At 40.6% G+C, this 12952-nt stretch overlaps 1 protein-coding gene across 3 annotated transcripts in view; it reads right to left on the bottom strand.

The window, feature by feature from the left end:
• Positions 1-11552: 11552 nt before the first annotated feature.
• lonrf1.S (LON peptidase N-terminal domain and ring finger 1 S homeolog) overlaps positions 11553-12952 on the bottom strand; it is a 40602-nt gene continuing 39202 nt past the window's right edge. For all 3 annotated transcript variants that reach the window (XM_018254903.2, XM_018254905.2, XM_018254902.2), the window contains one exon: positions 11553-12105. In XM_018254903.2, the coding sequence (XP_018110392.1) occupies positions 11950-12105 (156 nt within the window). In that variant the 3' untranslated portion in view covers positions 11553-11949. The remainder of the gene's footprint in view (positions 12106-12952) is intronic.

The following is a 12952-nucleotide window of genomic DNA, read 5'->3' on the forward strand; positions in this document are numbered from 1 at the left end:
GTACGATCGTATTCCGATCATAGTGCGATCGTACGATTCAAATAATTTTATCGTACGATTGTACGATTTTCCTTTGGATACAAAAAACTCATAAATATGCTCTGGAAGGTCCCCATAGGCTAACATAGCTCTTTGGCAGGTTTAAGTTGGCGAAGTATTGAAGTCGAAGTTTTTTCTAAAGAGACAGATTAGCGAATGGTCGAATAGTCAAACGATTTTACTTCGAATCGAAAGTTGAAGTTGTAGTAGTCTATTCGATGTATCCAAAAATTACTTCGAATTTTTTAACTTCGAAAATTCCCTCGATTTCACTTCGACCCATGATAAATCTGCCCCTAAATGTTCAATGTACCATTGCTCCTCACTACCAAAGCAGCTGATCTCCTGGCTGTTAGAAACATCAGACCCGTGTAGAATTTCCAGATTTTGCACTCATGAACACACAATCTGGCAGATATGTTGGGATGCACTTCCTTTTAACCAGTCACCAGCCATCAGCCATTTTGTTCTTATGTTAATACAGCCATGGGCCCTGTAGTATTGCTTTAAGACTAAATACTGGTCATAGTGGAGACCAGCTCACAGCATGCTTTAACTTTTGATAATATGGTAAGCATGCATTTAAATGCTAAATAATCCTCCAATGAGAATCCCAGTTGATCTGTGTAACTCTGGCTCCATGTTCTTTGGTCCTGCATTTGAAGTTGGAAGCATTAAGCACAGTTTCCCAGCACTGAACAAGTCTTTCCTTCCTCCCCATGTTTGATTCCTGTGTCATATCATGACACCAAAATGGCACAGTAATCTCTGTATGTAATATAAGAGGAAGATGGCTGACATTCTCATTGGTGAATTGTCTTTTATGTTTAATTAAGTTTTTGGTTATCTATGCTACACCTAGGTGTGCAGTGGAGCAGTTTTATGGAGGGTTCTCTTTAAAGAATACCAATAACCCTATTATTATGAATTATTATGAATCCTTGCTGCCCTTCGGAGGTAACAAGTGCCTGCCCCCCTAGAAAACTATATATAAATGTACATTTCTGGGCTTCTGCACCTGAGGAAGGGTCACAGGCCATGTGTGCAATTGAGTTGCAGAATAGCTAAACCTTGCAGCCCTACTGCAGCCACTGGGTCTGCTCTGCCTATAATTACACCACTGCTGTCCTTAAATGTGCACATTGAGTAAAGTCTGATTTGTGTCCATAAAAGTGTGCCGGAGTATCATCGGAATCATCAGCACAGTGTCAGAACACATTTACTGGTTGATCACCCAACTTCATGGAACATTTACTACACGGATGGAGGAAGTCAAGAATAATCAGGACAGACAGGCAAGCACAGAAGGTAGGATCATTGAAGGGGTAACGTCTGCTCTACAGAGGGGCAGCGGCTCAGACTGCAGAACATTATGAGTAATGCTGCTTATGAACTTGCATTCTGTTTAACTCCTTTATGACTAGAGTTGGGGCTAAAGCTATTCTCTCAGGGATGTTGGCATACTGTAAATATATCCAAAAAAACAGTGGGCCCTGTATTAATGAAAGCTGCGGCATTTATCTAAGGTGTGGATGCATAAATCACCTACCAGTATTTGCGAATATAAGAATGCCAAAAACAACACCCATTTTCATGCAAGCCCATTGCAGGCAGTGCATAGATTTCCCCAGGATTAATCTTTTTAAAGGGATACTGTTATGGGAAACATGTTTTTTTCAAAACACATCCGTTAATAGTGCTGCTCCAGCAGAATTCTGCACAGAAATCCATTTTTTAAAAGAGCAAATAGATTTTTTTTATATTCAATTTTGAAATCTGACATGGGGCTAGACATATTGTCAGTTTCCCAGCTGCCCCCAGTCATGTGACTTGTGCTCTGATAAACTTTAGTCACACTTTACTGCAAGTTGGAGTGATATCACTATAGGTGGCATCCCTATATTCCAAGTACAAGAAAAGTAAATAATATAGCTTGCCACACTCCTGTGTGCAGATTCCTCCATGGGAATGATCTTCTAATCTCCTCTATTTGGGGTCTATCTTGGCACCCTATCTGGTCCTCAAGAAAGGGCTGCTCACTACCTTACCTAAGCTTCCCTTTTGCTCCTAGAGCAACTATAGCTGTCCACTTGCTATCGCTAGCTAAACCTAGTCTAAAGTTTATTTAAATTAGAGCCCTGAGCCTTAGTGATGTGCAGGCCGGCCTGAAACCCGCGCTTCGGACAGGCTCCTGCACAAAATCTTTGGGTCGCGGGCCTAGCACTGCCACCTTCTGGCTTCCAGCACCTAAATTTATAGACTCATGCCGTCCCTTTTATAACGCCACGGCAGGGCGGGTGCAAGTCTATAAATAGAGGGGGAACGGTGGCCTTGGTCGGGTGCAGGTTGGGAGGGGGCAGGATAGGGTCGGGTGCAGGTTGAGAATTTCTCGACCAGCACACCACTACTGGGCCTGAATCCACCTCCCAGTGAGGAGAGATCCCAGGAAAGACCCTGAGCGCATCGTGCTCTACCCTTTTATATTGGAACATATTGCCTTCTACTGGGCATTTCGTAGGCCAGAATTAAATTACACTTAACCCTAGGGAGAGGAAAAATGCCAGTACTCTAAAAGCATAAGACTTCAGCATAAGATTTCAAATACTCTAATAGTATTAGTACTTTGGTAATGTAGGGCTGTTGAGTCATAAATTTTAAATTTGACACACAATGCTTATTTTCCAAAGAGAAAATAAAATAGAAAGTGCTACCTTTACTATATAATAGTAGATAAATAAATAACAAGTACAGGTATAGGATCCGTTTATCTGGAAAACCTTTATCCAGAAAGCCGTCTCCCATTGACTCCATTTTTATCTGTCTGTAATATTAAAAGAGTACCTTGTACTTGATCCCAACTAAGATATAATTAATCCTTATTGGAAGCAGAACCAGCCTATTGGGTTTATTTAATGTGTACATGATTTTCTAGTAGACTTAAGCTATGATGATCCAAATTACGGAAATATTGCTTATCTGAAAGACCCCAGGTCCCAAGCATTCTGGATAACAGGCCTCATACCTACTCAGCTGCAGGGTTTATTATGTGATCCCAGTAGCAGCTGTTCAGAAAATACCACAAGAACATACAGTTTGCTTCTGTCTGAACCGAACCAGCAGTTTCAACCTCTTCCAGTATTCCATTCTTGATTTTATTTAAAAAGGACCTTCAGACCATTAGTTAGACAGCATGTAGACAGCCACTGAGTTGAAAGGAGTTGTTTTCTCTCCTTGAAACAAGACTGACATAAAAATAAATACATATAAAAACATATATTGCAATGGCCTTATATGAATTATGACCGGTTTTTATGACGCTCCATGTCGCTTTAATACAACTGCATTATATATGTTAATACATCCATTATTCCACTCGCAAGCATGCACACGCGCATACATCTCCTTATCTCCCTACTAGCAGCTGCCTCGCAGAGAGACGGCTTAAACTTGCAAATCCAGAGCTCAAACAGGGAGCGATATTCTCACTTCAATCAAGATGCCAGAGAAAGGGAATGTGTGGTCTAAATTTGGTATTTGGATTAAATACCTCCTATCTGTAAAGAGCAAACACAGTGGATAGCGGCTTAATACTGGGCAACGGTTATTTAAATGCAGCCTATTTAGTGCATAAATATTAAGGACTGGTGCTAGAGAAATGTTAAATGACTATTAGGAAAGCTTGTTGCCTAGCAACAAGTGCCAGTCTTTGGTGCAGAAAGTCAACACTGGGCCCACCCCCTGATCCACTTCAGTAGTGTGACTACGTCCACAAAAGTGGAGCAATGTGACACTTTAGCAAATGGAGTCACACTACTGTGTCCGGTAATGACTTCCCACATCAAAGACTGCCTAGGGCCTGCCTAAACGTATTTGTTTTACTTGTATTGGTTATGGGGCAGTGGAGAGTAGATCCCTATGTTCTCTCCAAATATAATAGTTTTCCTTGTCGATTTGTTAAAGGGCAGTGGATAGAAGACCCAAGAGTCTGCCAAACATAATAGCTTTCTGTAGAACACTAGCTCAAACATAATAGCTTTTCTTGTTAATTGGGTATAAAGAAGTGGAGACGAGACCTCTTGGACCTGCCCAAACATAGTAGCTTTCTTTTTTTATTTGGTATAAGGCTGTGGAGATTACATAATTAGGCCCATGCCCAAACATAATCATTTTCTTGTATCTTGGGGATAGGGAGGTGGAGATTTGACTTTTGGATCTGCCCAAACATAATTGTTTTGCTTTTTTGATAAAAGGCTGTGGAGATTAGATAATTAGGCCCGTGCCCAAACATAATCGTTTCGTTGTAGTGTGGTGATAGTAGTAGTAGTAAGTAGTAATTAAGTTTGAAAAAAGACACATGTCCATCAAGTTCAACCTTTTAACCTGCCTAACTGCCAGTTGATCCAGAGGAAGGCAAAAAAAAACCCCATCTGAAGTCTCTCCAATTTGCCTCAGAGAGGGAAAAAATTCCTTCTTGACTTCAATGGGACTAGTCCCTGGATCAACTTGTACTATGAGCTATCTTCCATAACCCTGTATTCCCTCACTTGTTAAACACCATCCAACCCCTTCTTATACCTATCTAATGTATCAGCTTGTACCACTGATTCAGGGAGACAATTCCACATCTTCACAGCTCTCACTGTAACAAACCCCTTCCCGAATATTTAGGCGGAACCTCCTTTCTTCTAATCGGAATGGGTGACCTTGTGTCAGCTGGAAAGACCTACTGGTAAATAAAGTATTAGAGAGATTATTATATGATCCCCTTATATATTTATACATAGTTATCATATCTCCCCTTAAGCGCCTCTTCTCCGTCGTGAACATCCCCAATTTGGCCAGTCTTTCCTCATAGCTAAGATTTTCCCTTTACCAGCTTAGTTGCCCTTCTCTGGACCCTCTCTAATACAATAATGTCCTGTTTGAGTGATGGAGAGTAGACAGATACTGTAGGGACTGCCCAGAAACTGTATAATAGTTTTCCTTGTTGATTGGGTACAGGGCAGTGGAGAGTAGACCCCTATGGCCTGACCAAACATAATAAAATTCCTTGCTGACTTTCCTTGTTTGATGGGGATATAGGACAGTGAAGCATAGATTACCAAAGTCTGCCAAAACACAATAACTTTACTTGTTGATTCAGCTTAATATCAACTCCTTGGGTTCCCCAAGAGTTACCCGTCTTATAACCCTCCTCTTGCATTCTCGTCATTACAGGCTAGTCCCCCAGTATTTTACAATGTCCCTACTATGTCTGACATGTGCATGTGCAGTTTGCAACATGGAAAGGGATGATTTTAACATATTCACAAGTCCGGGATGTCATTAATGATGCCATGCTTGTGCCAAATAGGCCACAACACTTTTCCAGCATGCGGAAAATCCCCCTAGTTACAACTATGGTAGGGTGACATCTCCGGATTCAATAGTGGCTTTTTTTAACTTATCACAAATAAGGCCAAATATTACTGTTGCTGGCCTTTAGAACAAGGTTCCACAATCAGAACTAGAACTCATTTTGCCATTGACAGAGTCATGCTTTATTCAAGCAAGCAACATGGCAGCTTCCTGCATGAAGACAGACCTAAAACAGCATGAGGAGTAGGCAGATATTGTTCATAGACACTTCAAGAGTCATTATTATACTGACCTTCCATGCAACATCAGGGCAAAAACCTCATTCCCAGAAAAATCCTAGAGCCAGATCTAGTGGTGGAGCCTCACGGGGGGCATTGTTTATAAAACTTGGAACAATATTTTGTGAGCACTCACTATAACCCAGTGACCCTTTTTGCACCTACTTTCTCGTTGCTAACTAGTTCAGCCTGCAGTACCCCCCTTCCTTGTAACCCAGAGAAGCCTTATCCCCCTTTATTGCTGAATAATATTGTGCTGCTTCCAGAGTGTGGGTGTGTGCTCTGTGGAGCCAGCAGGGTAGAAGCAATTATAGATAACCAATCAGGCCTGCAATGTTATTAAAGCCAAAACAGCAGTGTTAATATTGTTACAGAATTGTGTGGGAGCTGTTTTCTCTCTTTCTCACAAGTTCGCATATTCTTACCCTGGGATTTTGTGCAAGGTGGTTTTACTGCAGCCGTTATAGGTAGGGATAGCCGATTTATTTCGCCTAGTTTTGCCGCGGAAATGACGCCCATAGACTTGTATGGCGCCGTGCGTCAAAAAAATTCAATGTGCGACAAAATTTTTTTGACTCCCATAGACTTTAATGGGCATCTGCGAATTTTTGGCGAAACGAAACGGGTCAAATTCGCCCATCCCTAGTTATAGGTAAGGACTGGCGAGTGAGTGGATCCATTTGCACAACTACATTTATATAAGAGATATGGAGACTGCTCCAGATCTAAAGGACCAGTATCAACATCTACCTTCTAATTTCAGAAATTAGAAAATATGTTCAACATCATTTTAATTAAAACAAATATATCTATGTTTTCATAGAGAAGAATAGAGAAAGGGTTATATTTAATTCCCCTCCCTCCCTAGAGAATCACCATGGGAAAAAAAGAAAAAAGGCTTTTCTGATGCCCTTGACACTGTGCTTTCAGAGTCAGGAGTACTAAATGGATGTGTAAATGGTTAGTATGTGGAACACTGTCCTGCTCCTGTTGATTTGTATTGCATTATGTTGTTTATCCAACATAGACCTGACACCCTAAATCAGTTTTATCAGGACTATTCCCAGTGAAACTGAGCAAGAGCATCAATAGAGATTAGTGATGAGCAGAGCTGGGCCAGGCCACCCTGGCCGGTTGGGGTGCCGACTGGGTGCTCGCATGCACGTGAGCGTCCATTGGATAAACACGAATAAACTCGTACATGCGGATCGAGCACATTGGCGAAAACTACAGAGCAGAGAGGGGTAGCAGGCAGAGAAAGCACGTGCCTGGCACCCCCCCCCCCCAGCTCTGCACCCTAGGCATGTGCCTAGTTCTTTCCTAGTTCCGGCCCTGGTTATGAGTGAAATTTTTGGCAAGTTTCAGTGCAAAAAATGACACCCATATGGAATGTAACAAAAAAATTGACGCCCATAGACTTCAATGCATTTTGGCGAAGCGAAATGGATAAGATTCACCCATCACTAATAGAGATAGCAACTTCAAATGTTTGCCCCCTCCGTAGTTAAGATAAAGTGAACATGATTGTGGAGTTTGACTTTCATGGTCTTTGTCAAGGCCAACCGCCTGCTCACTTTAGCTGTGTAAGATCTGTGAAGGCCTAATGCAATATAAAGGTGGCCATACACAGAGAGAAACGCTCGTTTGGCGATGTTGCCAAACAAGCCGATCTCTCCCCGATATGCCCACCTTGAGGTGAGCGGTATCAGACTGATCCGACCATGGGCCCTAGGGCCCAACGATCAGATCATAATGCAGGAGTACAGGCAGTCGGATTGTGTGACCCCATCAACGAACAGATGCGGTTTACGATCTGACGGGAATTTTAGCCCTGCCCGACCGACTGTTGATGATTCCGAAATTTCTGGATAACGGGTTTCCGGATAATAGATCCCATACCTGTATTGTTAAAAAGCAAGATGAAGCAATAAACTTTTGGGGGGGGGCTGCTGGGAAACTGACAAAATGTCTAGCCCCATGTCAGATTTCAAAATTGAATATAAAAAAATCTGTTTGCTCTTTTAAGAAATGGATTTCAGTGCAGAATTCTGCTGGAGTAGCACTATTAACTGATGCATTTTGAAATAAACATGTTTTCCCATGACAGGATCCCTTTAACCCTTCAGCCCTTGCTATACCAATGTCTTTCACTTCTGGGTGCTGTGAAGTGGTTGTAAAGATCAAAGAAAGCCATGGTCTCACGCACTCCAGTTAATCACTTGATTTAAATTTTATTCACCGCATTTTATTATATAAAAGCATTAACGTTTCGGCTCATGCAGTGTTGAACTGGGACACCAGGGGCCCACCCAAAAACCTTAGACCAGGGGCCCACTCTCAGTACTATTATTATTATTCTCCACACTCAACCTCTATTCTCCTAGTCTCTATTCTTTACATACTATAATATATTATTCCATCTATTTAGCCTCTTTGTTCTCAAAGAAATAGGGAATGGCCATGAAATAGACCAAATCTTTAGCAGCACAAGGGCCCCCAGACTTGGGCCCACCGGGAGTTTTCCTGGTATGCCGGTGGGCCAGTCCGACACTGGGCTCATGGTCTGGAGCCTTTGTTAAAATGCATCAAGTGATTAACTGGAGTGCGTGAGACCACGGCTTTCTTATATATATAATATGCCTGCCTATGCTCTGAATCTGCCCAGGTAATGCATGCCTTGTTATGCCCAAATACTCCAACAATTGTGCCCAAGCTCATCCTTTTCACTATAATAATTTTATATTAAAGAACTAGGGAATCCACAATTCTGTAGCCAGGCTATGATTCAGCAATCTGGATGAATCTGCCAATAGTTTTTGAACATCTAACAGCAGGTTTGACAGACTCTACATTCATTTGTGTAGCAGCAACAATAAACCCCAGTACCTGAATTGTAACTAGAAAAGTAGCACTTTGAAACAATAATGAATCCACAGTAGATTTATCAAGCCTAAAATAACTCCATTTTTATATTGGATTCAGAGGACTTTGTGCACCTGGGGATGCTTAAATCTAAGCTGGAGATTTTGCATCATTTTGTGTCAGCTCCTGTTCTTCAGGCACAAGCCATTGCCTTGGGGCGCACAACATAAATACCAGGGCCACGATGTATTTAGCTTATATATAAATACACACACACAAAGAGCTCTTGAATCTTGGCTGATAATATTGAGCGTTGGAGAGCTCTTTAAAAGCAATCGTGTTATTATTTCAGTTCTGTTTTATATTTAGTATTTAATTCACAGGTAATTGGCCACTCTTTGTTGCTGACAATGTTTTTGCCCAGTTAAATACCCCCCATTTGCACCCCCTAGCTCTTCACTGTGGGCATTATAGAAGCAATTATAGATCAAAGAGGATGATCTCAATAGGGATGATCCTGATTCGAGAATCCTCTTGCGTCTATGATTAAGTTGTGATGCACAATCTGCAGTACAAGGGTGCCAAATCAGAGCTGCAATCAGTAATCCTACTAAAAATGTAGCAAGGTTTTTTCTCCCCCCCCCCAAGAGATAATTATAAGGTGGTGAGCAATGTTTCCTCGAATCCCTTCTCGGCTATGTGCACAAAAAAAGATTCTTTTGTGTGCATTTTTTTTTTTAAAACGGTCTGTGGAGGTCAGAATAAGTGCAATATTTTTTTCACCTCATTCTTTGTACACTAAGGGGGTTATTTACTAAACTTCGAATGCAAAAATCATGAAAAAAATCGTTTTTTTTTATATATATATATATATATATATATATATATATATATATATATATATATATATATATATATATATATATAAATATATATATATATATATATATATATAAATAAATATATAAATATAAAACTTTGAAAAAAAATCACAAATTTTTCGGAATTTATTAAACAGGATGGAAAAGGCACGTTCAGAAAATCCGGCATCTCAGACCTGTTGCGTTTGAGAAAGTCCGTTTTCTAGCAAAAAAGCATAAGAAATCTGAGTTTTTGGTTGAAAAATCCCAAAAAATTGTGAATCTGATTTTTTGTTTTTTTCCCGCAAACAACATTTTCAGGAAAGTGTATTAATAAATAAGCCTGAAAAAACCTGTGTGGATTTGGTCAGAGTTTTTTTCAGAAAATATTCAGATAAATTCAGACTGATAAATAATCTCCTACAATTTGTTGTGTGCCCATTCACACCTCTGATTGGCACTAGCCACAATACAATTATGGTTAGACTCATCTGCCCAAACCCCATTCACTATCACCTTAAAAGACCAGTAATGTCAAAAACATTTTTTTAAAAATTTGTTTGTATATAACGAAAAAAAAACACCAAGACATATTTAACTTTTGAATCGCAAAGTCTTTATTAAAAAATAACTTACCGAAACTCTGCTTGCGCTCCTCTTCAGAAAAGGCAACAATCCATCGTGCGGTGCTCGATTTCTCCTCCCTGGCTATCTCCTATAAGGAAGGCAGGGAGGAGAAATCGAGTGCAATGGATCACCCGATCGCTTTCTGAAGAGGAGCACAAGTGGAGTTTCGGTGAGTTATTTCTTAATAAAGACTTTGCGATTTTAAAGTTTAATTTGTCTTGGTGGTTTTTTTTTCGTGGTATACTAACAAATTTTTAAAAAAAATATTTTGATGTTACTGGTCCTTTAAGGCAGGAGTCCCCAACCCTTTTATTTTTACCTGTGAGCCATATTTAAATGTAAAAAAAAAATTCAGGAGCAACACAAGCATGAAGAGGTCCCCTTGGTTGTTGGCTCATGCCTACTGTTTTAGTATTAGCACAGATCATGGAGGTCATTTACTTTTTCTAGTGGCCACAGTCACTAGAAATTGCTATGGCTACAGCATTAAAGAACAAGGAAAGTTAAAAGAAGTAGCTAGAAAAGTTGTACATTATGTTTTGGGCTTCTGTACCAGCCCAAGGCAACCACAGCCCTTTAGCAGTAGAGATCTGTATCTCCAAAGATGCCCCAGTAGCTCCACATCTTCTTTTCTGCTGATTCACTGCACATGCTCTGTGCTGCTGTCACTTACTGAGCTTAGGGACCCACTCACAATATACAGTACACATAGAATAGAAATGTCACAATCTAAGGCCGATTAAGAATTAATACAGATAATTACTACATGGCAGCACAGAAACCAGTGCAATTAGCAATAGAATTTAATAATCAGCAAACCTGTAGCATCATCTTACATTACAGGGGAAGCTCATTTTCTGATGGATAATTCGTGACGACCCCTAAGCTTAGCTTCTCAACAGCTGCTCAGAGCCCACTGAGCATGTGAGTGTCACAGACACTTTCCAAGTTGGTGACCCTCCCTGTGACCAGTTTGAAGTCCTGGATCATTGCTGCTATTGAGAAGCTGAAACTTTAGGCTGGTGCAATAAGTTCAGTATATAAAACATGGCATTTTTAATCCTATTCATTTTTAGGGTTTAGTTGTCCTTTAAGGGGCCCAAGAACGTGCCTCTTAGTGCTCATCTAACAAGCACTTACATCCAGGGAATGATGTATTGTGCTTCCTGCACTGGACTGAAGTGCTGGCCAGGACTATCCATAGGGCAAGCGGTAAGAACAGGGCCAGTGGCCTGCATTTCATGACTTTATTACTCATTGCTATATTCTTTAGAACCAGCATCGGACTGGTGGGTCCAGGCCAACTGGGGCTGCCGCATCAGGGGCCCGTACACACCCCCAGTTTAGGGTTGAATTCTCCTTCAAACAGTTGTATCTCATAGATGTTGGGTGTGGAATGGTTCTCTTCAGAGGTCTTATGTTGGTATTCAATTCACAGGGAATAAAATCAGGGTTACTGTGCTGGCTTAATCGACTGAGAACTTAACTGTCAAATGTTGATGGAATATAAATTCCCACTGACGCAGTCCAGGAGGAAACAAATTTTAATTTAATGTCTGATCTGAAAATGCTTAGCAAAGAAGGGCACAGATCAGCAGTTTCATGAATAGATTAAAAACACATTCTTTATATGTAGCTTATAGTCAGATAAGTCCTTTATGTTAAGTGATAAAAATCGTGTTATTTCACCATCACTTATATGTGAAAAGAATGAGATAAAAATCTATTAGAGGGATGGCAAGAAATACATTCCCTATAAATGTGGCAGGCAGGAAATGGTCATAGAATTGTCTTTCTTCCGGCAAACAGTACACTCAGTAAACTTTAGAAATCCCTTTTTTTAAGGAACATGGATAAGAAAAAGGATATGGATGTTTTTCTTGTGCTTCATTGCTTGCAAAGCAGTCACAGGATTAGGATTGGTTTTAGGATTGGTTTAAAAGGAACATCGATAGAATATGCTTCAAGTGTAAAAGTCTCTCTTTCAAAGATGTCAATGACATTATCAGCAACTGGTAGGTTGGATCCAAGGGCAAGATAGACAAAAGCCACCAACACCAAGATGGTCCATCAGGAGAAGCCTGTGTAGAACAAAAAGATAATGATCCATAAAGACATTGAAGCACGCAGTGCAAATTTGAAACCAGAGTACATCTCACATAGGTAAATGTAAATCAGTAGGTACATAGTTGATTTTGGTTAGAAAAAAACAAACAAAAGGCCATTAATCCCTCCAAACAAACCAAGTGCATATATACATACTGTACATATACAGACCTATCTATACACTCATAGATATATAAACGAGCGGATCTTAACCCGATGTGCCCACTAAGGGCTGGGCGATATCGGGTGAATTCGAGTGGGGGCGAATGATCAGATTACAATACTGGGAATGGGCGCCGACAGGTCGCAGGACCGCATCAACTAGCCAATGCGGTCCTGGATCGCAGAAAAAATCTAACTTGACCAATCGATATTTGCCCGATTTTTGGCCTGATATCGATCGGGAGGACCCGTCGAGAGCCCCCACACATGAGCAAATAAGTTGCCGAATCGGTCTAAAGTATCGATATCGGCAGCTTTAATCTGCCCGTGTATGGCCACCTTTACTTAAATAAGTATCCTGAATACAGCATGGGACACCACTTAAACCTATACCAGTTCCTTTTATAAAGAAGAGGCACCCCAACCTGGGATAAAAGGTAATTTTGGTTACTGGGACGAGGTGCAACAAATTAGGACCCACTGGTATTTTTAACTTTAATTTTTAGATATTGTGACATCTTTTTTGGCCAGAAGTGAGGAATTGAAAAATAATTAGCCTGAGAAAGCTACTTTACTAGGAGAACAGAGTGAATAGGAACCTCTACCCAAGACTCAAGCTGGCCATAGACGTTCAGATGTTATTTCTTGTGCGAAGAGCAT

The sequence above is a fragment of the Xenopus laevis genome, chromosome 3S (assembly GCF_017654675.1).
Source record: "Xenopus laevis strain J_2021 chromosome 3S, Xenopus_laevis_v10.1, whole genome shotgun sequence".
NCBI classification, from domain to species: domain Eukaryota; kingdom Metazoa; phylum Chordata; class Amphibia; order Anura; family Pipidae; genus Xenopus; species Xenopus laevis.